The 26,559-nt window shown below is 45.2% G+C and overlaps 1 protein-coding gene across 2 annotated transcripts in view; it reads left to right on the forward strand.

Moving 5' to 3' along the window:
• The window catches only part of LOC140405796 (uncharacterized), a 390,195-nt gene that overhangs the window by 83,528 nt on the left and 280,108 nt on the right, over positions 1-26,559 (forward strand). For both annotated transcript variants that reach the window (XM_072494233.1, XM_072494229.1), the window contains exons 2-4: positions 263-1,743; positions 14,735-14,817; positions 25,958-26,066. In XM_072494233.1, the coding sequence (XP_072350334.1) occupies positions 342-1,743; positions 14,735-14,817; positions 25,958-26,066 (1,594 nt within the window). In that variant the 5' untranslated portion in view covers positions 263-341. The remainder of the gene's footprint in view (positions 1-262; positions 1,744-14,734; positions 14,818-25,957; positions 26,067-26,559) is intronic.

Below are 26,559 nucleotides of genomic sequence, written 5' to 3' on the forward strand. Positions count from 1 at the left end.
CTTTATTGTCCAGCCCTCGTAACCTTGAGAAGGTGCTGGTATGTTGCCTTCTTGAACTATTATAGTGTATGTGATGATTGCTATTGCTAGAGGGGAAGTTCCAGAATTTTGGCCCAGCCTTGTTGAAGGAATAGCTGACATATGTCCAAAGGTGGGTTAGTTATCACTTGGAGAGGAACTTGGAAATGATGGCAAATATTTTGTTGGGAATATTTTTTTTTCAACAGTAAAAACACTTGAATAAATGTGTTTCTTTTCTTAGCTGCAATCACTTGACCGAAGAAGCACTTCACATTTAAAAAAAGGCTGGTATTGGTTTGGCTGCCAGAGACCAATGAGAAATGACCGAAATAGAAAGTGGAAAGGCCAAAGGAAAGTCAAAGAAATTGTGCATGAAAAGGCAACAAACAAAAGAATTTTCAGTTAATGATGGATCCAATTCTTCTCCACAGTTGTCTGACATTGAATCTTCCTCCTCCAAATCTTATGTCATTGAATGGCTTTGTGCTCACCCATATCCTTTAACTCCACTTGTACTACACTCTCCTCCTGAAGACCCTCCCTCATTCCATGATATCTACCATCACAACTTAGAGAAGGTTCCATCCATCAACTCTTCCAGCACATCTTTTATGGTGAACAGAAGGAGGTCAGAGTCTGTGGCAGAGATGTTCTGCCACATGAGCACACCGGGCGTGGAGAAGGAGGAGGAGATGCTCTCATATGAGCAATTGGAGAAGGCAGAATGCAATCAGCCCCGGAACCCTGCTCAACCAGGCATCTCCTGCTACAAGACCCCAGCAGGGCAGGACTATCACTGTGTCAGCCATCCCAATGGTCTTAATAACTATGCCCAAACTATTCGTTATTGCAACTGTGGACATTCAGGAACCTGCAAACATGGGAAAAAATGTTTACCATCAGCTGCCAACCCAGGAGGCTCTCCTGAGAAGTTGTCCAATAAACCAGGGAGGAAAGAAAACAAGATCAGTTTTTATGAAGACCATGGTGACCAGGTGAGATTAGACTTGGAAAAAACAGTTAAACTGGAGAATGGAAACAATGGCAAAGGTGGTTTAGATGCTACAGGTGGTGTTCACCAAGAAGAAAGCCAATTGGCGAAAGGCGATATGTGGTCAACGGGTGCAAGGGAGCACAGCAATGAGACAACTGGGATGAAAATCAATTCGGTCCATCACAAGGGGAAATCTCATCAGGATCAGCATTTGAAAACTCTGGGAATAACCGTTTCAGTGGGAGAAAGGAGAATTGAAGCACCAGTCACAGAGTACAGACAAAACACCTCAATGTCTGCTCCAGTGCCTCGTAAACTGCTGAATGTGACTCATCGAACTGCTCAGCATCAACAGCCGCCAGAGAACCAATTGAAGGAAACTTGCACTCTGACAAAGTGTCAGGGAACCAAAGCCAAAGTTGAAACTACAACTGGGAAGGGACAATGCCTTAAAGGATCTGAGCAATCCAAAAAGCCTGGCGCGTCGCCCAGTACCCAGGAGAGCAGGTTGGCCTCTTCAGAAAGATTGGACTTAGAAAAGTGGGACTTTCATGCAGTAGAACCTAAGGAAGAACCAGGACTTGCTAATAATATTAAAGCTGGGGACATCTTTCAGGAAGATGTGCTTCAACTCTCAGGAGGGTTAGAGGAGCACCTCACCCATCAAAGGTCACTGCAGGCCTCGGCTTTGGCAGAACATTTGGAAGACGGTGAAGTTTCACAATCAGGTATTTATACAGTTGAAACCTCTGGTGCAAACTCCATACTTGTGGTCAAATATTACAGATATTTTGAAACAAATTGATTAGCAGCAGGATTTAACACAGCGAAAACTTCATTTCTAAAAATGTGACTAACAGAGAATCACAGAATCATTACGGCTCAGAAGGAGGCCATTTGGCCCATTGTGTCTGCACCAGCTCTCCAAATAAGCATGCCTTTTTCCCATAGGCCTGAATATTTGTTTCTACTCATGTCATCATCCAATGTCCTCTTGAATTCCTCGATTTCACCTGCCTCCACCACATTTCCAGACAGGGCCTTCTTCTCTCCAAGGAGAACAGTCCCAACCTCTCTAATCTATCCTCATAACTGAAGTTCCTCATCCCTGAGCCAATTCTTGTAAACCTCTCTGCACCTTCTCCAAAGCCTTCACATTCTTCCTATTGTATAGCGCCCAGAACTGCACTCAATATTCCAGCTGAGTTCTAAATAGTGTCTTGTATAAATTAAGCTTAGCCTCCTTGCTCTTGTACTGTATGCCCCTCTTAATAAAGTCCAGGATACTGTATTCCTTATTAACTGCTCTTCCCACCTGTCCTGCCGCTTCAATTACCGATGCACATATGCACCCAGATCCCTCTGCTCCTGAACCCTTTAAGAATTTTAGCCTTTATTTTATATTGTTTGTATTGCTTTTCCTACCAAACTGCATCACCTCACACTTCTCTGCATTGAAAACCACCTGCTACACCATGTGCCCACTCCATAAACTTTCCTATGTCCTTTTGAAATGCTATACCTCACTCCTCACAATTTACAATGCTTCCAAGATTCAAATCGTACACAAACTTTGAAATTGTCCTCCGCACAGCAAGATCTATATTATTAATTTATAAAAGGAAAAGCATGGGTCCCAATACCGACCCTTTGGGAACACCACTACAAACCTTCCTCCAGCCTGAAAAATATCAATTGCCCATTAGTCTCTGCTTCCTATTATTCAGCCAATTTTGTATCCATGTTGCTACTGTCCCCTTAATTCCATGTGCTATAACTTTTCTCGCAGGTCTGGTGTGTGGCATTGTATCGAATGCCTTCTGAAAATCTGTGTACACCACATTAACAGCATTACCCTCATCGATCCTTTCTCTTACATCCTCAGAAAACCCCAGCATATTAATTAAACATGATTTTCCCTTTAGAAATTCATGCTGGCTCTTCCTAATCAACCCATTTTTTTCCATGTGAATACCAATTCTATCCCGAATAATTGTTTCTAGAAACCTGTCTACTGCTGATGTTAAACTTACTGGCCTTAATTGCTGGGGCTTTTCTTACCAACTTTTTTGAACAAGGGCTTAACATTTGAAATTCTCCAGTCCTCTAGCACCTCCCCTCAGTCTAGAGATGACTGAAAGATTGTGGCCAATTTATGCATAATCTAAATCCCAGGGTACTAAAGGCGGTGGCCATTGAAATAGTGGATGCGTTGGTTAAGAATCCGCACCACCTTCAAGGAACGGGCCCTAGAGGTGACCGGGGTAGCTGAGGGCAGAGCGATCACCAATGCAGAGGTTAGCAGAAGCCGCAGATGTGAGGAAACACCAGAGGGCCTGTCAAACGTGAGTTGTCATTGCCTTACTGACTGCCCCATCCCTCCCACTGACCACATGACCATTTTCCCATAGGTTCTCCAACTGACGGTGCCGGCCTATGCTGGGTGGCCCCCTCTCCAGCCTCCCAGGAGAACAGCTCTGAGGAAGATACGATTGATGTGCCACAGCTGCCATCCCCACCCTCCGCCAGCGCAATTACATGCACCTCGGTGGGAAACATTTGTCAGGCTTCTGGGGCACAATCTAGTGAGTACCACACAGCTGCTGATAAACCAAAGGTGAAGGCACGAGCTGTATGTTCAGGGAGTGGAACCCCTTCCTGTTAATGTAGGGCACTCCCAGATGGCCCAGTGAGCGCAAGGCGACATACGTGCAGTCTATCAGCCCTTGGATGTGGGGCATTCTGGCGACAGCGGAGAATCCTACTACCCCAGCATCCTGTTGGGCTTGGTCCATGTCAAAGTTTATATAGTTTCCTGCCTAGGCAACAGGCAACCTTGACCTGTCAGATGCACCTGTGGGCTATGGCCTGCGAGATGCCACACAAGTCCCCGTTCAAGCCCTGGAAGGATCCTTAGACGTAAAGGGCTGCAGAAACCTTGATGTCCACCAGGAGCGGGTGTCCTCCTCCTCTACATGGTGCCAAGTCCGCGAGGACATGTCAAAGGTGCTGCATCGTCTGCTTGTTGAGGCGGAGCCTCCTGCAACACGCCCTGTCTGTCATCTATTCAAATGACCAATGACGCCTGTACACCCTGGGTCATTGAGGGCCTCTTCCTCTGGGTCCTTCCCTGGCCTGGGGTGGCTGGGTCCTCAGGGTGTGGGCGGGGTCCGACACATGGTCTGCTGCCTTGAGCATCTGCAAACACTGCTGCTACCGCCGTCTCCAGCGTCTGGCCGCCTGAACTATCAGCAGCACCACTTGGGCACATTCTGCGGGTTCCAAAATATCGTCCATAGCGTTCAAGATCTGTAAGGAATTGGGAGAGAGTGTTAGACTGACAAACTGTGGTGGCTCCCACCATGTGACCCTCCATTCCCCCATTGATCCCCTCCTCCCCCACACCCAGAATGCCCTGCCCATGCATTCCCGGCTGCAGTTGGTCCACCTCACCGCACCCCAGATCCTGTATCCTGGACGCCCGCTCATATCATCACCTGAACTAGGCGCTGGTCCCTTCCCCGTGGCACTTACCCATCCTCCGGCCTGGACACATCCGCGGAGCTGAGTCCCATCTCCTGGGTGTTCGGATCTTGGCTGCTGCGTGTGTGGTGTTGGCTCCCACAGTGTTCTGGCACAGTGTTCAGGCATCGTGGTCTGATTGGGATGCTAGGCAATAACTCCCACATGCTACATGACCCGCCCACCCACAGGAATCCACTAGGGTTGTGTGAAGTCCTCACTTAACCACGATTGCCAATTTCCCCGACGCAATAGCATTCGGACACACAGCCAGAGACCTCGGCAGTCGGTGGGGCTTATGGTGGAGAGAAACTATTTCCTTGGGTGGAGGAATCTAGAACAAAGAGGCATGAATTAACGTGGTTCATGGGTGATGTTAAGAAGCATTTGTTCTGACAAAGGCTAGGAGAAATCTGGAATTCTCAGCCCAAAATGCTGCTGAGACGGGTGTCAATAGAAATTTTCTCCACAGATCACAAATATCTCCTATATGCCTTCATGTATATGCTCATGCCCCTAAAAGCCCACATGCCACTCATGCCCCCCCATGCCCCTATGTCCCCAATGTTTCATCTATAACCAAACAGTAAATATGCACTATGTTCCATGAAATATTTTGCAATCATTAAAAATAAACCTCTCGCCATCTAACAAAAGCATCCAAATCATTCAGAGAAAAACTTGCAATCTGGCATTTGAAAAAAAAACTTGTTAAACTTGCAATCCTATTAGTTTATGTCAGCAAACCAGAGACTTACAACTTCTTGAGATTCATTGATTTCAGGTGAATGAAACACCCACTGTGCTGAAACCCATGAGCATTTGAAACTCAGTGAAGCATTGATAATAGCTACAACTCCCCAAACAATAGACTGTTCTCTGGGAAGGAAAGAACAGGTGCTCATTTCAATTTCAAAGCAGAACGTCTGTTAATCAATGTAGGGAGGCAGATAGTTATATATTTTTTCAATTTCTCAAACCAGACTTTTTAAAAATCAGTCACAACCCTTTAAATCACAATAGAAAGATAACAGCACTGTCTGACAGGACAATTTCATACATTTTTCATTTTTCCATGGGAAAACTGAAATGCATGTGGACAAATACACAGACTGGTCAATGTTACCATTTAGCTTACCAGTACAGGACAGATCTCTAAGATGACTCACTACTTTGAAATCATTACGATACGGCACTTCATAGTGACATTTGAGACTGTGAAAACATTTACACTTGCTTACTTTTTAGAATGTTCCATATCCCTTAAAACCTCACAGCATCAGACTGGAGGAAATCCAACCTCAGAGGGGCCAGGTGGATGTTTTACACACTGGGCATTCATGCCCTACAGAAACACAAGAAGAAAATAATGCAGCTTTGGGAGTGTGGAGGAAAATCAAATTTCCTCCTAAACAAAAAGCTTCAATTTTATCCATAAGCTGGGTAGCAGGAGTTGGGAAAATTCCCACATTGCCTGCATGAATCAGGAAATGCCAGGAAATATGGAATTTTTAATGTATGATGGGGGAGGAGGGGGGCAGGTGCACCTCCCAATACCTTACAGATAGATCCCCATACAAAGTTGTTCCCCATCCACTCCGTATGGCCGCTCATTCCCCCGATTCCAAGATATGTCTTGCACAAACACCCTTTGGCTCTAATGTCCTCCATGTCAAGCTATGGAATTTCCATGCCCATTCACCCACTGTACAACATATTGAACCAATAAACCCTATAATGGCATTAGAGTGAGTAAATCAAGTATTAAAATCAATCATTCATTGATAGCTCTGCATTCTCTTGAAACAACATTCCTTTTTATTGCATGGCAATGAAAGTGTCAATCAACCAACCACTTAAAAAATATCAATAGCTGAAACTGTAAGCACTTGAAACTGTCTTATCTTATGCAAATAAAATTTGTGGAATTGACTAAACAATCAGAAAGCATAGAGTTGTCAGATCAGGAACTCTTTTCCCTTGGGCTCAGCTAGTTCATTACTAAATTGGATGTCTGGGCTCTCAGCTAAGAATACATAATGAGGCTTGGCTGAGTGCCCAGAAACCCATTGCATGACTGAAAAATCTGAGCACCAGGGAAAATATTGCTTGATTAATTGCTATGTTCTCTGATCTCTTCTGCAATTTTCACAATCTTTACTTACAAAGATAAAGATGTTTTAAGCACTTTCAGTTTCAGCAGTTGATACTTCAAACAAATTTCTATTTTTTAATACACATCATATTGTCACTATAAGGGTCATTGAGTCATATCGGTGTATAATGGATGAACGGGCTTGGAAGTATATCTGGGTGTGGAGGACATGAGTAACCATAGGTGGTGGTTTGAGGGGTAATACCTTGGCATGGGGGCATAAGGAGGACCTTTGCAACTTACTTTTCAAAAGGTTAACTTACGCAGACTTCAATTTATGACGTCTCTTAGATGTTGTGGACCATGACTATTTGTGGAGGATCAGAACATGCATATCTTCTCAAAGGACTCAGCAAGTTTGGGAATACAGGATACGGGCTAATGAATTGATCCAGCCTTCGGCCTTAAAAGGCACACTTGAAAATCAGAAACCCAGGGAAGGGGGTTGAGAATCCGAGAATTGCGTTCTGAGTTGCCATTTTCTTTTTTTTAAATTTAAAGTACCCAATTAATTTTTTTTCCAATTAAGGATCAATTTAGCGTGGCCAATCCACCTACTCTGCACATCTTTGGGTTGTGGGGGTGAGCACCACGCAGACATGGGGAGAATGTGTTGAGTTGCCATTTTCACCCACACAGTCTCCATGGTTTCATGAAAAATCAGCCCTAAGTGTGGCTATTCATACTCTAAACACTGAGACAAATTTGGCCCTTTAAATTCAGTTTAAACAAATCTGGAAAAGAAAGACTGGTTTCAGTTAAAATAACTCGGAAGTTGGCAGATTGTTGTTAAAATCAAGCTAGTTTATGAGTGTCCTTTAGAGAATGAAGTTTCCCTTCCTCACCCATTTTGAGATAATGGGTTGAATTTTACAGGGAGTTTTATTGTTCACGTCCAACGCCAGCCCATTAGCAAAGTCAGTTCTGAACCATCTGACATTAAAAAAATGCTAACCTGCAACAATATCATGCTGGGGATTTCCTGCCGTTGAAAGCTGCGGGCCAATCAGCTTGGCATGATCTGCATACTATTAAGTTGATTAACTTGTTAACAAGCTTGATTACATGTTATTTATTTATTGAAACATGCTGTGCTGTCTGCTGACTTTGGCATTCACTTGTCTACTATACTATGGAGAATGGACTGCGGGTGGGTGGGAAAGTGATAGGCAAGCCACCTGCCAAATTTTAATTTTATCCCTCCATGGCGGGTGGGGTGGGGTGGTGGGCTAAAATCCAGCCCTATTTGTGTCTACAGTCCCATAGCAACATGTTTGCGTTTTAGCTCCATTCTAAAGAGGCCCAACAGCACACAGTTTGAGGAGAAAGCAAAACCACAACTTCTCAGGGCAGCTAGGGATGGATAATAAATAATCACCTTCTCAGCAACACCTAGATCCTAAAAGAGATTTGTAAAATCTTTTAAAATCCCCAGTATGTGTGACAGGAAAATACAAACAAACCTTTTCATAATAAGTAAAATAGCTATGGAGAGGGTTGATTAAAGTCAGGTCACTGGTTGTAGCCAAGCACTGGATTTAATTATAAAGCAAAGGAACAAAGACACAGAGGTGTAGGAGTAGGTGGTTGAGCCTCTCCAGCCTGTTCTGCCATTCATTGAGATCATGGTTGAACTCTACCTGAACTCCCATCTAATTGTGTGTTCCAAAAGCTTTAATACCCTTGGCCATTAAAAAGTCATAGGGCTGGATTCTCTACCCCGCCGCACCACATTTCTGTTTCACCCCGCCAGCGGGATGCTCCATTACGCCGGCCGGTCAATGGGGTTCCCATTGTGGGGCTGCCCCACACCATTGGGAAACCCCCAGGCTGCTGGCAAAAGGGAGCATCCCGTCGGCGGAGAATCCAGCCCATAATTCTGAAATTTTCAATTGACCTTTTTCTTGAACTGTTTTTTTCGGGGAAGAGAGTTCCAGATTTCCACTCTCTCTTATGTGAAGATGTTTTTTCTAATACCAGAACTGAGTGGCATTGTTCTTATTTTAAGATTATGATTCCTCTTGTTCTGGACGGAGATGATTAATACGGTGATCAGATTTGTGCACAAAGAGAAAGTACTTAATACTTTAACTGCAATGTCTCAAAGAGGAAAATTATCTTCACTTGGGAGAAACGATGGCTTATGGAGTCATTACATTTTCACAAAGTATTGATTCTGATAATAAGAACATAAGAACTAGGAGCAGGAGTAGGCCATCCAGCCCTCGAGCCCATTTGGCCCTTCGAACCTGCTCCACCATTCAATGAGATCATCGCTGATCTTTTGTGGACTCAGCTTCACTTTCCCGACCGAACACCATAACCCTTTATTCCTTTATTCTTCAAAAAACTCTCTATCCTGGGGCGACATTCTCCGACCCCCCGCCGGGTGGGAGAATCGCCGGGGGCTGCCGTGAATCCCGCTCCCGCCGGTTGCCGAAGTCTCCGGCACCAGACATTCGGCGGGGGCGGGAATCGCGCCGCGCCGGTTGGCGGGCCCCCCCGCTCGATTCTCCGGCCAGTCCCGCCAATAAATTGCCTGTCCCGCCAGCGTAAATTGAACCACCTACCTTACCGGCGGGACAAGGCGGCGTGGGCGGGCTCCGGGGTCCTGGGGGGGGGCGTGGGGTGATCTGGCCCCGGGGGGGTGCCCCCACGGTGGCCTGGCCCGCGATCGGGGCCCACCGATCCGCGGGCGGGCCTGTGCCGTGGGGGCACTCTTTCCCTTCCGCCTCCGCCACGGTCTCCACCAAGGCGGAGGCGGGAGAGACTCCATCCACTGCGCATGCGCGGGAAACTGTCAGCGGCCGCTGACGCTCCCGCGCATGCGCCGCCCCGAGATGTCATTTCCGCGCCAGCTGGTGGGGCACCAAGGGCCGTTTCCGCCAGCTGGCGGGGCGGAAATTCCTCCGGCGTCGGCCTAGCCCCTCAATGTTGGGGCTCAGCCCCCAAAGGTGCGGAGCATTCCGCACCTTTGGGGCGGCGCGATGCCCGTCTGATTGGCGCCGTTTTGGGCGCCAGTCGGCGGACATCGCGCCGTTTCCGGAGAATATCGCCCTTTATCTTAAAAACATTTAATAAAGGAGCCTCAACTGCTTCACTGGGCAGGGAATTCTATAGATTCACAACCCTTTGGATGAAGAAGGTCCTCCTAAGCTCAGTCCTAAATATACTTCCCCTTATTTTGAGGCTATGCCCCCTAGTTCTGTTTTCACCCGCCAGTGGAAACAACCTCCCCACATCTATCCTCTCTATTCCCTTCACAGTTTTATATGTTTCTATAAGATCCCCCCCCCCCGCATCCTTCTAAATTCCAACGAGTACAGTCCCAATTTATTCAACCTCTCCTCATAATTTAACCCCCTCAACTCTGGGATTAACCTAGTTAATCTCCTCTGCACACCCTCCAGCGCCAGTACGTCCTTTCTCAGGTAAGGAGATCAAAACTGAACACAATACGCCAGGTGTGGCCTCACTAATACCTTATACAGTTGCAGCATAACCTACCTAATCTTAAACTCCATCCCTCTTGCAATGAAGGACAAAAATCCTTCTTAATCACCTGTTGCACCTGTAAACCAACTTTTTACGACTCATGCACTAGGATACCCAGGTCTCTCTGCACAGCAACATGTTTTAATATTTTATCATTTAAATAATAATCCCTTTTGCTGTTATTTCTACCAAAATGGATAACCTCATATTTGTCAACACTGTATTCCACCTTAGCCCATTGACTTAAACTATCCAAATCCCTCTGTAGATTTCCAGTATCCTCTGCACCTTTTGCTTTACCACTCATCTTAGTGTCATCTCTAAACTTGGACACATTGCACTTGGTCCCCAACTCCAAATCATCTATGTAAATTGTGAACAATTGTGGGCCCAACACTGATCCCTGAGGGACACCACTTGTTACTGATTGCCAACCAGAGAAACACCCATTAATCCCCACTCTTTGCTTTCTATGAATTAACCAATCCTCTATCCGTGCTACTACTTTACCTTAACGCCATGCATCATTATCTTATGCAGCAACCTTTTGCGTGGCACCTTGTCAAAAGCTTTTTGGAAATCCAGATATATCACGTCCATTGGCTCCCGATTGTCTACCGCACTGGTAATGTCCTCAAAAAATTCCACTAAATTAGTTAGGCACGATCTGCCCTGTATGAACCCATGCTGCAGCTGCCCAATGGGACAATTTCCATCCAGATGCCTCGCTATTTCTTCCTTGATGATAGATTCCAGCATCTTCCCTACTACCGAAGTTAAGTTCACTGGCCTATAATTACCCGCTTTCTGACTACCTCCTTTTTTAAACTGTGGTGTCACGTTTGCTAATTTTCAATCCGCCGGGATTGCCCCAGAGTCTAGTGTATTTTGGGAAATTATCACGAGTGCATTTGCAATTTCCCTAGCCATCTCTTTTCGTACTCTGCAGTGCATTCCATCAGGGCCAGGAGACCTGTCTACCTTTAGCCCCATTAGCTTGCCCATCACTACCTCCTTAGTGTTAACAGTCGTCTCAAGGTCCTCACCTGTCATAGCCTCATTTCCATCAGTCACTGGCATGTTATTTGTGTCTTCCACTGTGAAGACCGACCCAAAAAACCTGTTCAATTCCTCAGCCATTTCCTCATCACCCATTATTAAACCTCCCTTCTCATCCTCTAAAGGACCAATATTTACCTTAGCCATTTTTTTTTGTTTTATATATTTATAGAGACTTTTACTATCTGTTTTTATATTCGGAGCAAGTTTACTCTCAGAATCTTCTTTATAGTTTTTTTAGTAGCTTTCTGTTGCCCCCTAAAGATTTCCCAATCCTCTAGTCTCCCACTAATCTTTGCTACTTTGTATGCTTTTTCCTTCAATTTGATACTCTCCCTTATTTCCTTAGATATCCATGGTCGATTTTCCCCTCTTTCTACCGTCCTTCCTTTTTGTTGGTATAAACTTTTGCTAAGCACTGTGAAAAATCGCTTGGAAGGTTCTCCATTGTTCCTCAACTGTTTCACCATAAAGTCTTTGCTCCCAGTCTACCTGAGCTAGTTCTTCTCTCATCCCATTGTAATCTCTTCTGTGTAAGCACAACTGCACTAGTGTTTGACTTTACCTTCTCACCCTCCATCTGTATTTTAAATTCCACCATATTGTGATCGCTCCTTCCAAGTGGATCCCTGACAATGAGATCATTAATTAATCCTGTCTCATTACATAGGACCAGATCTAGGATCGCTTGTTCCCTCGTAGGTTCCATTACATACTGTTCCAGGAAACTATCGTGGATACATTCTATAAACTCCTCCTCAAGGCTGCCTTGACCGACCTGGTTAAACCAATCGACATGTAGATTAAAATCCCCCATGATAACTGCTGTGCCATTTCTACATGCATCAGTTATTTCATAGATTATCATAGAATTTACAGTGCAGAAGGAGGCCATTCGGCCCATTGAGTCTGCACTGGCTCTTGGAAAGAGCACCCTACCCAAGGTCAACACCTCCACCCTATCCCCCCACCCAACACTAAGGGCAATTTTGGACACTAAGGGCAATTTATCATGGCCAATCCACCTAACCTGCACATCTTTGGACTGTGGGAGGAAACTGGAGGACCTGGAGGAAACCCACGCACATGCGGGGAGGATGTGCAGACTCCGCACAGACAGTGACCCAAGCCGGAATCGAACTTGGGACCCTGGAGCTGTGAAGCAATTGTGCTATCCACAGTGCTACCGTGCTGCCCATATTTCTTTGTTTATTGCCCGCCCCACTGTAATGTTATTATTTGGTGGCCTATAGACTACTCCTATCAGTGACTTTTTCGCCTTAGTATTCTTATTTTCCACTCAAATGGATTCAACCTTATCCTCCATAGCACCAATGTCATCCCTCACTACAGCCCGGATGTCATCCTTAAATAACAGAGATACACCTCCTCCCTTACCATCCACTCTGTTCTTCCGAATAGTTTGGTACCCTTGGATATTTAACTCCCAGGCGTGACCATCCTTTAACCATGTTTCAGTAATGGCCACTAAATCATAGTCATTCACGATGATTTGCGGCATCAACCCTTACATTGGCTTTTGTACCTCCGTTTGAATCTTAACACCTCTATCAGTAACCTCTCCTAAGTTATTTTTCCTTTTAACTTTTCTCCTAATTTTCCTTATCGTTGAATCCATATCTTCATGTAACAACCTGCTGCTTCGCAGGTTATGGTTTTACTTCCTGTTTTATTCTTTTTAGTATTACTGGGCCTATTCACTGAGCTCTCCTCAATCACTGTACCCTGTACTGTGGCCCTTTTTGATTTTTGACTATGGCCTCTCTGCCTTACACTTTCCCACTTACTGCCTTTTGTTTCTGTACCCATTTTACTTCCCTCCGACTTCCTGTATTGGTTCCCATCCCCCAGCCACATTGGTTTAAACTCTCCCCAACAGCACCAGCAAACACCACCCCCCCCAGGACATTGGTTCCAGTCCTGACCAGGTGCAGACCGTCCGGTTTGTACTGGTCCCACCTCCCGCAGAACTGGTTCCAATGTCCCAGGAATTTGAATCCCTCCCTCTTGCGCCATCTCTCGAGCCACACATTCATCCTATCTATCTTAATGTTAGGGGTGGAAATATTCACACTAAGGCCTGAGTATAAGTACAAAAAAACAGTTTATTATATCAGAATTCTGGGAGAATAGGCCTGAGGCTCCGCAGCCTATTGACAGCACCCTTTCTCACTTGAGCTAAGGCTCACACGGGTTAATATACAGATTCAAGGGGTGGGATTAGATGTGTTCTTATTTACATACAATCAATCAACTATATTCGAGTCACACTTCATTACATGCAGTCAATCAATTTTCTTAGCATCCCAGTTATCACATATATGGTTCAAGTGGGTGTTGTCTTACCCGCCCCTAACTTCATGCAAAAGTCACTCAAGACTAACATAATGATGTCCTGTCTGCAGCTGGGGTCCTTGGGCTTATCAAGGACACATAGCATTTCTTGTTCTGTGAAGCTGTTGAAATACTCCCTACACATACCCACGCCTGGTTCTCATGAGGTAGTTTATACAGTTTGTAACTTATTGTTCAGGAATGTGGCTAGTTCGGCCATTTTGAGTCTTTAGTATTGCTTTATTAGCTAACAGCCATTTTATGTCTTTAGTATTAACAAGCATTGTGTATACACTATCTATTTCTACAAATTGCTTCTTCTAAACAGGCATCTAAGCCAATGAGTACCTTTTGTCTCATTAGAACTATTCAAAAGTAATATAGGAGCACAAATGTAGTTACAGGGCCACCTATAATTTATATCATAGTCCAGTATCAGAAAATACCCTCCAACACTGGTATTCCTACTCTGACTAGCTCGTGGCACTGGTAGCAATCCTGAGATTACTACCTTTGAGGTCCTGCTTTTTAGTTTAATTCCTAACTCCCTGAATTCAGCTTGAAGGACCTCATCCCATTTTTTAACCTATATTGTTGGTGCCTATATGCACCACAACAGCTTGCTGTTCGCCCCCCCCCCCCCCCCCCCCCCACCCCCAGAATGTCCTGCAGCCACTCCGAGACATCCCTTGCACAAGGGAGGCAACATACCATCCTGGAATCTCAATTGCGTCTGCAGAACAGCCTGTCTATTCCCCTATCACTATAGCCCTGCCATTCTTCTTCCTGCCCTCCTGCGCATTAGAGCCAGCCATGGTGCCATGAACCTGGCTGCTGCTGCCTTGCCCTGTTAAGCCGTCTCCCTCAACAGTATCCAAATCAGTATATCTGTTTTGCAGGAAGATGACCACAGGGGAAACCTGCACTGCCTTCCTACTCTTGCTCTGTCTTTTGGTCACCCATTTTCTACCTCCCTCAGTAATTTTCACCTGCGGTGTAACCAACTCAGTGAACCTGATATCGCGGATGCTCCAAAGTGAGTTTACCCGCAGCTCCAGAGCCGTCAAACTAAAGGAAAATGTATATCAGACCGCCCATTAAACATAGTGGATACTTTTATATTTATTGTGCAGGAAGCGGGAGCCAGGACATTGGAGAGGAAGACTGGGAGAATCGGAAACTAAACAAAAGACTTGACTCGTCAGAAGTTGACAAGGTGACTGACTTTCGAATGGAACTGTGGTGAAATAGTGTAATTTGCCTTTGTAAAATCATACAGTACAGAAAGGGAACATTTGGACAATGGTGTCTTTTGTGAGGGCCACGAAGAATCCAGCACAAGTTTGTATAGTGAAACAGAAAGTAACTTTATATACAACAATATGTACAAAGTACCAGCGGTTCACGACTGGTTCCCTCTCTAGCCGGTACCACACTGGCCATCTCTATTTGTACAACTGCACTGCTAATGATTGCCCGCCCTGCCTCTCATTGGCAGATCTCACGTTCCCAAGGATCGTGGGATAACGAAATGTCCCCAGCCAATAGGATCTGGGCAGGTTATAACAGTGTCTATGTCAGTTCTTTGAAAGAACTATCCAATTACTCTCATCTCCCCACCTCTATATTCATATTTAAATAATTGTTTCTTTTTCAATTTCCTACTGAATGTTGCTATTTAATTTGCTTCAACCACCCATTCAATCCGTGCTTTTCCAATGTAACAATTAAGACTGCCTATTATCACCAGACTGCCATTATTTGACTCGGCCTCTGTCTCAGCATCTGCTGCTGAACCTTCATTCACTCTTTGACTTCTCCAACACACTCCTGGTTCGCCTTTCATATTGTACCCTTGGTAAACTTGAGGTAATCCAAAACTCTTCTGCCTCTGTCCTATACCGCACAAAGTTCTGTTCACCCACTACACTCACCTATATTGCCCCCCGGATAAGCAACGTCTTGATTTTTAAACTTTCATATTAATTTTCAAACCATTCCCTAGCGTCACCTCACTCTATCTCTGTAATCGTCTCTGTAGCTTTGTATTTTAGTATTTAACTATCGTTAGTTCTAATTCTAGTCTGCTTGTTATTTCGATGTTTGTCTAATTGCTTCCGTTTTTGAGTCCAAACTATATTATAAACTTTGCTATTTTTATATATTAAAGAAAGTAACCTTAAGTTTAAGATTACTGGGTTTCGCTCACTTAACTAATTCTGGCCTCTTGATCATTCCCAATTTTAAAATCTCCGTTATTGATGGCTGTGCCTTCATATGCCTAAGCCATTGGCTCTGGAATTTCCTCCCTAAACATCTCCATCTGTTTATCTCTCTTTTAGTCTTTAAGAAGATCCTTAGAATTTACTTTTCTGACCAAGGTCTGTCCTAAATTCAGCTTTAGTGGATCAATGTTTAATTTTGTTTTATAATGATAATAATAATGATCCTTATTAGTGTCACAAGTAGGCTTACATTAACACTGCAATGAAATTACTGTGAAAATCCCCTAGTTGTCACATTCCGGCGCTTGTTTGGGTACAAGGAGGGAGAATTCAGAACGTCCAAATTACCTAACAAGCACGTATTTATGACTTGTGAGAGGAAACCGGAGCACCCAGAGGAAACCCACACAGACACAAGGAGCACATGCACACTCCACACAGACAGTGACCCAAGCCGGGAATCGAACCCGGGTCCCTGGCGCTGTGAAGCAACAGTGCTAACCACTGTGCTACCGCGCCGCCCCCAGGGGTTCTTGTGAAATGTCGTTGGAGGTTCTATTATGCTGAAGGCATTATATAAATTGTTATAGAGTGTTATTATTATGCAATTTTAAAAAATCCATTGCTGATGTCATCAGTCAGTGATGTGATGTCATTAGTTGTTGTCACCTTTGTATTTTAGGATTTAACTATCGTTAGTTCTAATTCTATTCTGTTTGTTATTTCGATGTTTGTCTAATTGCTCCCGTTTTTGAGTCCAAACTGTATTTTAAACGTTGCTATTTTCATATATTAAAGAAGAGTAACTTTAAGTTTAAGATTACTGCGTTTCGATCACCTTTTTGTGGTCAAGTTACCACATCTTTTTGGTGATGAGAATAAAAAAGATTCGCGTTCCAGCACGTTCAACACAAAGTTTTGCTAAGTTTATCATCAGAAGACAAGTTCGCAGCACCATGGCTATGTTTGGGTCTGTCAATGAATTTGTGGAAGAGAACAAGATCTGGAATGAATATGTGAAAAGTTGGAACACTTTTTCTTGGCAAATGGGATTATAGACGAGGCCTGAAAGTGTTCAATTCTCCTGAGTGTGTCTGAAGAGAAGACTTACAAGCTAGTGAGAAATGTAGCTACACCACGGAAACTGGGGACATTTCATTTGTGCATTTAGTTACACTTGTTCAGAATCACCACAAACCTAAGCCTGCAGTAATTGTACAATGTTCCAAATTCCATAGTGATTTTCAGAAGAGGGGACAGTCTGTAGCTAACTTTGTTGTTGAATTGCACCAGCTTTCTGAGCATTGCGAGATTGGGGCAGTTTTGGAAGATGTGCTTCGGGACAGACTGGCATGTGTCATTAATGGTGACAGCATTCAGCAGCATTTAGTTTTAAGAAGGATCTAGAAATATCTCAGGGCATGGAAACGGCTGCCAATAATGGAAAAGATATTCAGAAGGCCAATGGTGGCACGCAGACGGGTGTTCTGCATCAAGCAAAGAAAGAAGCTACAAGTAAAAAAGGTGAAGACAGGAGTGTTTCAGGTGTGGAGGTTCACACTATGCAAATCATTGTAAGTTTATGGATTCTGTTTGTCACCAGTGAAACAAGAAGGGGAATTTATCAAAGAAGTGGCGGGACTAAGAGCAAGTCGAAAGGCTGAGCGGGAACTTCAAATGCAGGTTCGCCCCAGTTGACGGCGCACACTTGTAATGCTCAGACCAGGAACACTATTACGATATGTTTAATATGAGTGAAGGGTATGCAGAGCTTCTTTATGCTACTATGGGGTCGATGGATTTCTAGGTTAATAATATCCTTTCTATAATAGGGTGACCAGAACTGTGCACAGTACTCCATGTGTGGCCTTACTAATATCTTGTACAACTTCAACAAGACTTCCCAACTCCTGTATTCAATGTTATGACCAATGAAACCAAGCATGCTGAATGCCTTCTTCGCCACCCCATCCACCTGTGACTCCACTTTCAAGGAGCTATGAACCTGTAATCCTAGATCTCTTTGTTCTATAACTCTCCCCAACACTCTACCATTAACTGACTGGGTCCTTCCCGGATTCGATCTACCAAAATGCATCACCTCACATTTATCTAAATTAAACTACATCTGCTATTCATCGGCCCACTGACCCAATTGATCAAGATCCCGTTGCAATTCTAGATGATCTCCTTCACTGTCCATTATGCAACCAATCTTGGTGTCATCTGCAAACTTACTAACCGTGCCTCCTACATTCTCATCCAAATCATTAATATAAATAACAAATAACAGTAGACCCAGCAGTGATCCCTGAGACACACAGCTGGTCACAGGCCTCCAGTTTGAAAAACAACCCTCTGCAACCACCCTTTGTCTTGTGTCACCAAGCCAATCTTGTATCTAATTGGCTACCTCACCCTGGATCATAGAACAGTACAGCACAGTACAGGTCCTTTGGCCCACGATGTTGTGCCGACCATTTATCCTAATCTAAGATAAATCTAACTGACACCCCTTCAATTTACTGCTGTCTATGTGCCTGTCCAAGAGTCGCTTAAATGTCCCTAATCACTCTGACTCCACCACCTCTGCTGGCAGTGCATTCCACGTGCCTACCACTCTCTGTGTAAAGAACCTATCCCTGACATCTCTCCTATACTTTCCTCCAATTACCTTAAAATTATGTCCCCTCGTGACAGCCATTTCCGCCCTGGGGAAAAGTCTATCCACTCTATCCATTCCTTTCATCACCTTCTACACTCCATGAAGTCACCTCTCTTCCTTCTTCGCTCCAATGAGAAAAGCCCTAGCTCCCTCAACCTTTCTTCATAAGACATGCCCTCCAGTCCAGGCAGCATCCTGGTAAATCTCCTCTGCACCTTCTCCAAAGCATCCACATCCTTCCTATAATGAGGCAACCAGAACTGGACACAATATTCCAAGTGTGGTCTAACCAGGGTTTTATAAAGCTGCAGTAAAACCTCGCGGCTCTTAAACTCAATCCCCCTGTTAATGAAAGGCAACACACCATATGCCTTAACAACCCTACCAACTTGGGTGGCAACTTTGAGGGATCTATGTACATGGACTCCAAGATCTCTCTGTTCCTGCACACTTCCAAGAATCCTGCCTTTAACCCTGTATTCAGCATTCAAATTCGACTTTCCAAAATGAACTGCTTCACATTTATCTAGGTTGAACTCCATCTGTCACTTCGCAGCCCAGTCTGCATCCTGTTAATGTCCTGTTGTAACCTACAACAGCTCTCAACACTATCTACAACTCCACCAACCTTTGTATAATCGGCAAACTTACTAAACCCACCCTTCCACTTACTCATCCAAGTCATTTATAAAAACCACTAAGAGCAGAGGTCCCAGAACAGATCCCTGCAGGACATTACTGGTCACCGACCTCCAGGCGGAATACTTTCCATCCACTACCACTCGCTGTCTTCTTTTGGCCAGTGAGCTCCTGTGAGATTTTACTTTAGGCAACAACCCACCATGCGGTACCTTGTCAAAGGCCTTGCTAAAGTCCATGTAGACAACGTTGACTATACTGCACTCATCTACCTTCTTGATTACCCTTCAAAAACTCAATCAAATTTGTGAAACATGATTTTCCACTCATAAAGCCATGCTGACTGTCCCTAATCAATCCTTGCCTTTCTAAATGCCTATAGATCCTGTATCTCAGAATATCTTCGAACAATTTACCCACCACAGACATAAGGCTCACCAGTCTGTAGTTGCCAGACTTTTTCCTGCAGCCCTTCTTAAACAAAGCACAACATTTGCAACCCTCGAATCTTCAGGCACCTCACCTGTGGCTGTCGATCATTCAAATATCCCTGCTAAGGTATAGACTATTTTCTAAATGAATGAAATGAGTGAAAATCGCTTATTGTCACAAGTAGGCTTCAAATGAAGTTACTGTGAAAAGCCCCTAGTCGCCACATTCCGGCGCCTGTTCGGGGAGGCTGGTTCGAGGAAATGCTCAGGAAATCAGAAGCACAAAGGGACTTGGGAGTCCTTGTTCAAGATTCTATTAAGGTTAACGTGCAGGTTCAGTTGTCAATTAGGAAGGCAAATGCAATGTTAGCATTCATGTCGGGAGGGCTAGAATACAAGAGCAGGATGTACTTCTGAGGCAGTAAAAGGCTCTGGTCAGTCCCCATTCAGAGTATTGTGAGCAATTTTGGAACCTGTATCTAAGGAAGGATGTGCTGGCCTTGGAAAGGGTCCAGAGGAGGTTCACAAGAATGATCCCCTGGAATGAAGAGCTTGTCATATGAGGAACGGTTGAGGACTCTGGGTCTGTACTCATAGGTGTTTAGAAGGATGAGGGGGGTTCTTATTGAAACTTACAGGATACTGCGAGGTCTGGATAGAATGGACATGGAGAGGAAGTTTCCACTTGTAGGAAAAACTAGAACCAGAGGACACAATCTCAGACTAAAGGGACGATCCTTTAAAACAGACATGAGGATGAATTTCTTCAGCCAGAGGGTGGTGAATCTGTGGAACTCTTTGCCGCAGAAGGCTGTGGAGGCCAAATCACTGAGTGTCTTTAAGTCAGGGATAGATGGGTTTTTGATTAAAATGGGATCAGGGGTTATGGGGAGAAGGCAGGAAAATGGGGATGAGAAAAATATTAACTGTAATTGAATGACGGAGCAGACTCGATGGGCCGAGTGGCCTAATTCTGCTCTGTCTTATGGTCTTCTGGCCCACAATTTCCTCCCTAGCCTCCCACAATGTCCTGGGATACATTTCATCAGGATCCGGGGATTTATCTACCTTGACGCGCTTTAAGACTTCCAGCACTTCCTTCTCTCTTGTGCACTCCTCAAAACATCACCATTCATTTCCCCATGTTCCCTAACATCCATGTCTTTCTCATTTGTAAATACTGATGAGAAATATTCATTTAGGATCTCACTCATCTCTTATGGATCCGCACATAGATGACCTTGTAGATCTTTAAGAGGCCCTACTCTCTCCCTAGTTACTCTTTTGTCCTTTATGTATTTAGAAGCTCTTTGGATGATTCTCCTTTGCCTTATCTGCCAAAGCAATCTCATATCCCCGTTTTGCTCTCCTGATTTCTCTCTTCACCCTACTCCGACAACCTCTTGACTCTTCAAGGGATCCACTTGACCCTAGCTGCCTATGCATGTCTTATGTCTCTTTTTGACCAGGGCCTCAGTATCCCGACTCATCCTCGGTTTCCTATTTCTACCAGTCTTGCCCTTCACTCTAAAAGGAATGTGCTTACCCTGAACCATGGTTGACACACTTTTGAAAGCCTCCCACTTACCAGCCGCCCCTTTGCCTGCCAACAGACTCCCCCAATCAACTTTTGAAAGTTCCTGACTAATACCATCAAAATGTGCCTATCCCTAATTTAACATTTTAACTTTTGGGCCAGACCTATCATTCTCCATAGCTACCTTTAAACTAATGGAATTATGGTCACTGGTGCCAAAGTTATCCCAAACTGACACTTCTGTCACCTGTCCTTCCTTATTTCCTGAGAGGAGGTCAAGTTTTACCCCCTCTCTAGTCGGGCCATCCACATATTTATTGAATGAAACATTTCTCCTGAATACACTCAACAAATTTCTCTCCATCGAAGCCCCTAATGCTATGGCTGCCCCAGTCAATGTTGGGAAAGTTGAAGTCCCCAACTATTACCACCCTATTTTTCTTACAGCTATCTGTAATCTTCTTACATATTTGCTCCTCAATTTCCCGCTGACTATTTGGGGGCCTGTAGTACAATCCTATCAAAGTGATCTCTCCCTTCTTATTTTTCAGTTCCACCCATATAGACCCAGTGGGTGTATCCTCGGATATATCCCTTCTCAGTACTGTTGTGATATTCTCCTTAATTAAAAACACAACTCCCCCTCCTCTCTTACCTCCTGTTCTCTCTTTCCTGTAGCATCTGTACCCTGGAATATTGAACTGCCAGTCCTGCCCTTCCCTTAGCCATGTTTCAGTAATAGCTATAATATTCCAGTCCCATGTACCCATCCATTCCCTGCCTGTCAGGCCTCTTGCATTGAAATAAATACAGTTTAATCTCAACTTCCCTTGCTCTCTGCCCTGCTTTCCCAGACCATCTGTCCGGTCATGTTTTGTACACTCACCCTATGTTTTATTTCTCTTGGGCTTACTGGACCCATTCACTGAGTTCTCTGTCTTCGCTTTCTGAATGAGGATGGCTTCGAAGTGTAGTGTCTCACAAAGTACATCAAGCTATGTTTTGAACAAAGCTAATTTATTAACACTGCAACTAAATAGATTCAACTTGCTTACTAAGATATAAATACTACAGATAAACTAAACTATAATACTACCTACAGAGCTTCTGAAAACACATCTATCCCGCCTAATCGCCTAGTCCCAGAATCAAGGGTATCACGTGATCCATGAGTATGCGCTTGATCGCCATCTAGTGGTTGGATGATTTTACATTAAATTGTTAACCCTTCATTAATTTTACAATATACATATTGTCACATCTCCACAGTCTCTGTGCTCTGTACTGTGGCCCTTTTTGATTTTTGACTTTGGTTTCTCTGCCTTTCATTTTTTCGCCTTACTGCCTTTTGTTTCTGTCCCCACCTTACTTCCATCTGACTTCCTGCATTGGTTCCCGCCCCCCTGCCACATTAGTTTGAAACCCTCCCCTACAGCACTAGCAAACACGCCCCCAAGGACATTGGTTCCAGTCCTGCCCAGGTGCAGACCGTCTGATTTGTACTGGTCCCACCTCCCCCAGAACCAGTTCCAATACCCCAGATGTGCAGATATCAGAGATTGGTCAGCCTTGCAGGACATCACAGTAAAGCCTGATCATTACAGAAAAGCCTGGTCCTGATGGAATGCATCCCAGAGTGCTAAAAGAGATGGCTAGGGAAATTGCAAATGCACTAGTGATAATTTACCAAAATTCACTAGACACTGGGGTGGTCCCGACGGATCTGAAATTAGCAAACGTGACACCACTGTTTAAAAAAGGATGTAGACAGAAAGCGGGTAATTATAGGCCAGGGAGCTTAACTTCAGTAGTAGGGAAGATGCTGGAATCTATCATCAAGGAGGAAATAGCGAGGCATCTGGATGGAAATTGTCCCATTGGGCAGACGCAGTATGGGTTCATAAAGGGCAGGTCGTTCCTAACTAATTTAGTGGAATTTTTTGAGGACATTACCAGTGCGGTAGATAACGAAGAGCCAATGGATGTGGTGTATCTGGATTTCCAGAAAGCCTTTGACAAGGTGCCACACAAAAGGTTGCTGCATAAGATAAAGATGCATGGCATTAAGGGTAAAGTAATAGCATGGATAGAGGATTGGTTAATTAATAGAAAGCAAAGAGTGGGGATTAATGGGTGTTTCTCTGGTTGGCAATCAGTAGCTAGTGGAGTCCCTCAGGGATCAGTGTTGGGCCCACAATTGTTCACAATTTACATAGATGATTTGGAGTTGGGGACCAAGGGCAATGTGTCCAAGTTTGCAGACGACACTAAGAAGAGTGGTAACGCAAAAAGTGCAGAGGATACTGGAAGTCTGCAGAGGGATTTGGATAGGTTAAATGAATGGGTTAGGGTCTGGCAGATGGAATACAGTGTTGACAGATGTGAGGTTATCCATTTTGGTAGGAATAACAGCAAAAGGGATTATTATTTAAATGATAAAATATTAAAACATGCTGCTGTGCAGAGAGACCTGGGTGTGCTAATGCATGAGTCGCAAAAAGTTGGTTTTCCGGTGCAACAGGTGATTAAGGAGGCAAATGGAATTTTGTTCTTCATTGTTAGAGGGATGGAGTTTAAGACTAGGGAGGTTATGCTGCAATTGTATAAGGTGTTAGTGAGGCCACACCTGGAGTATTATGTTCAGTTTTGGTCTCCTTACTTGAGAAAAGACGTACTGGCACTGGAGGGTGTGCAGAGGAGATTTACTAGGTTAATCCCAAAGCTGAAGGGGTTGGAATATGAGGAGAGGTTGAGTAGACTGGGACTGTACTCATTGGAATTTAGAAGGATGAGGGGTGATCTTATAGACACATATAAAATTATGAAGGGAATAGATAGGATAGATGCGGGCAGGTTGTTTCCACTGGCGGGTGAAAGCAGAACTAGGGGGCATAGCCTCAAAATAAGGGGAAGTAGATTTAGGACTGAGTTTAGGAGGAACTTCACCCAAAGGGTTGTGAATTGATGGAATTCCTTGCCCAGTGAAGCAATAGAGGCTCCTTGATTAAATGTTTTTATGATAAAGATAGATAGTTTTTTGAAGAATAAAGGGGTATGGTGTTCGGGCCGGAAAGTGGAGCTGAGCCCACAAAAGATCAGCAATGATCTCATTGAATGGCGGAGCAGGCTCGAGGGGCCAGATGGCCGACTCCTGCTCCTAGTTCTTATGTTCTTATGTCCACACCTGAATGGCCACATGTGCACACTTTTCAGCAAGAATGTCATGGTAACATGAGCTGTGGCTTATGGAGAAAGGCAGCATCTTATTTGCTGCACCATGGTCCTGCCCTTGACTCTGGTCAACTAACTGGAATTAGTACTATAATGAGCAGAGTCTTTAAACTATTGTAGCACCAGCAAACTCTGTCCTGAATCTGTTAATATATTAATAATATTCTGCATGTTGACTTTTATTATATGAAGCTTCAGTATCCACACTTATAATGGATATTTCCAATGTCAAGCTGTAATGCTGCAATAAAATGTCCCACCAGAGGTAATACTACAACATCTCCATTTTTCACTCATCTCCTCAAGCTCATTACTAAAGATATGGACCAGGATTCTCCGAGCCTCCGCGGTGATTCTCTGCTGACAACTGGCCGAGTTCCCGCCGGCATGGTTCACTCATGGTTCCACATGGCGGGAGCTCGGAGTGGCAGCTGCAGACTCAGTCCGCGGTCACCCTGGTGGGGGGCGGGGGGATCTGTCACGGGGGGGAGCCTCAAGGATGGCCAGGCTTGCAATCGGGGGCCACCGATAGGCAGGCAGGCGCGATATCGGGGGGGGGAGCTATATTGTCGGTGCCGGCCCGCGGTGTGGGTCCGCCATTTTGCACGGACCCGCAGCCGGAAGTGCAGGACCCCGTATCGGCAGCCGGAGCTGCGAGGAGCACTCCGGGGCCCGGCTAGCCCCCTGCAAAAAGGAGAATCACTCTGGACATTCCTGGAGAAAGTCCAAAGTGATTTGCTCCCGTTTTCTCGCGGGCGTGGAGACATTGCACCATTATCAGAGAATTTCGCCCAGGCTTCTGGGGCGGGATTCTCCCCTACCCGGCGGGGCGGGGGGTCCCGGCGTGATGGAGTGGCGGGAACCACTCCGGCGTCGGGCCGCCTCAAAGGTGCGGAAGTCTCCGCACATTTACGGGTCAAACCCTCACCTTGAGTGGCTAGGCCCGCACCGGAGCGGTTTCCGCTCCACCGGCTGGCGGGAAAGGCCTTGGCACCATGCCAGCCGGGCCGAAAGGTCTTCGCCGTGCAACGCGGTTCCGCGCATGCGCGGGAGCATCAGCGGCTGCTGACGTCATCCCCGCGCATGCGCAGGGGAGGGGGTCTCTTCCGCCTCCGCCATAGTGCAGACCATGGTGAAAGCGGAAGAAAATGAGTGCCCCAACGGCACAGGCCCGCCCACAGATCGGTGGGCCCCAATTGCGGGCCAGGCCACCGTGGGGGCACCCCCCGGGGCCAGATCGCCCCGTGCACCCCCCAGGACCCCGGAGCCCGCCTGCGTCGCCTTGTCCCGCCATTCAAAAGGTGGTTTAATCCATGCTGGTGGAACAGGCATTCCAGCAGCGGGACTTCGGCCCATCGCGGGCCGGAGAATCGGCGGGGGTGGGCCCGCCGACTGGCGCGGCGCGATTCCCGCCCCCGTCGAATCTCTGGTGGTGGAGACTTCGAGACACGGCGGGGGTGGGATTCACGCCAGCCCCCGCCGATTTTCCGACCCGTCGGGGGGGTCGGAGAATCCCACCCCTGTTCTTTATTGGCTGTGTAACATTTTTAGATAATCTGAAAGGTGTATATGTCAATCCTTTCTTTCCCAACTTTCTGCAATTCTGACTGTACAAAATCTTGTTCCAGGACATTCATGTCTCAGAAGTGTCTGTGTCACTGGAGAAAATGACAACAGAGGAGATCTGCGAATGGTTGAACGACTCTGGCTTTCAATCATGCGTCCAGCATGCCAAAGGTAAAGAGATTGATACCATGTGCACACTTTATTTAGTTATGAACTTTGTGTAAATATGATGAAACGTAAGAACTTCAGAACTAGGAGCAGCAGTAGACAATTCAGCAGCTGAAGAAATGATTTCAAATTGCCAGGTGGATGTGCTGCTTCGGTTTTAGAAAACATAGAAATTCCGAAGGAAAAAAAGTCAATCTTGCAAATGACGAGACAGGCCAAATTGTGGCCTTGTAAAGATGAACATGGAATGCCAGTATTGTTGGTGCCAATGGTGGTGGTTTTTGACAATTTTGAACTGTATTTTATAGGCTAGAATTTTCCACCCTATCCCTTTCATTCCGTCTCCAGAGCAGTCTCATTCTATCATAGGTAAATGGGGATTGGTGTGGAGACCTTCAATCACAGTTCTCAACTTATAGCAATTGATTTGGAACAGCCCCAGAAACATTCCTGACTCCATGCAATGGAGGACTGAGTTTACCAACTCTCCAGGAAT

Source organism: Scyliorhinus torazame, chromosome 2 (assembly GCF_047496885.1).
Source record: "Scyliorhinus torazame isolate Kashiwa2021f chromosome 2, sScyTor2.1, whole genome shotgun sequence".
NCBI lineage: Eukaryota > Metazoa > Chordata > Chondrichthyes > Carcharhiniformes > Scyliorhinidae > Scyliorhinus > Scyliorhinus torazame.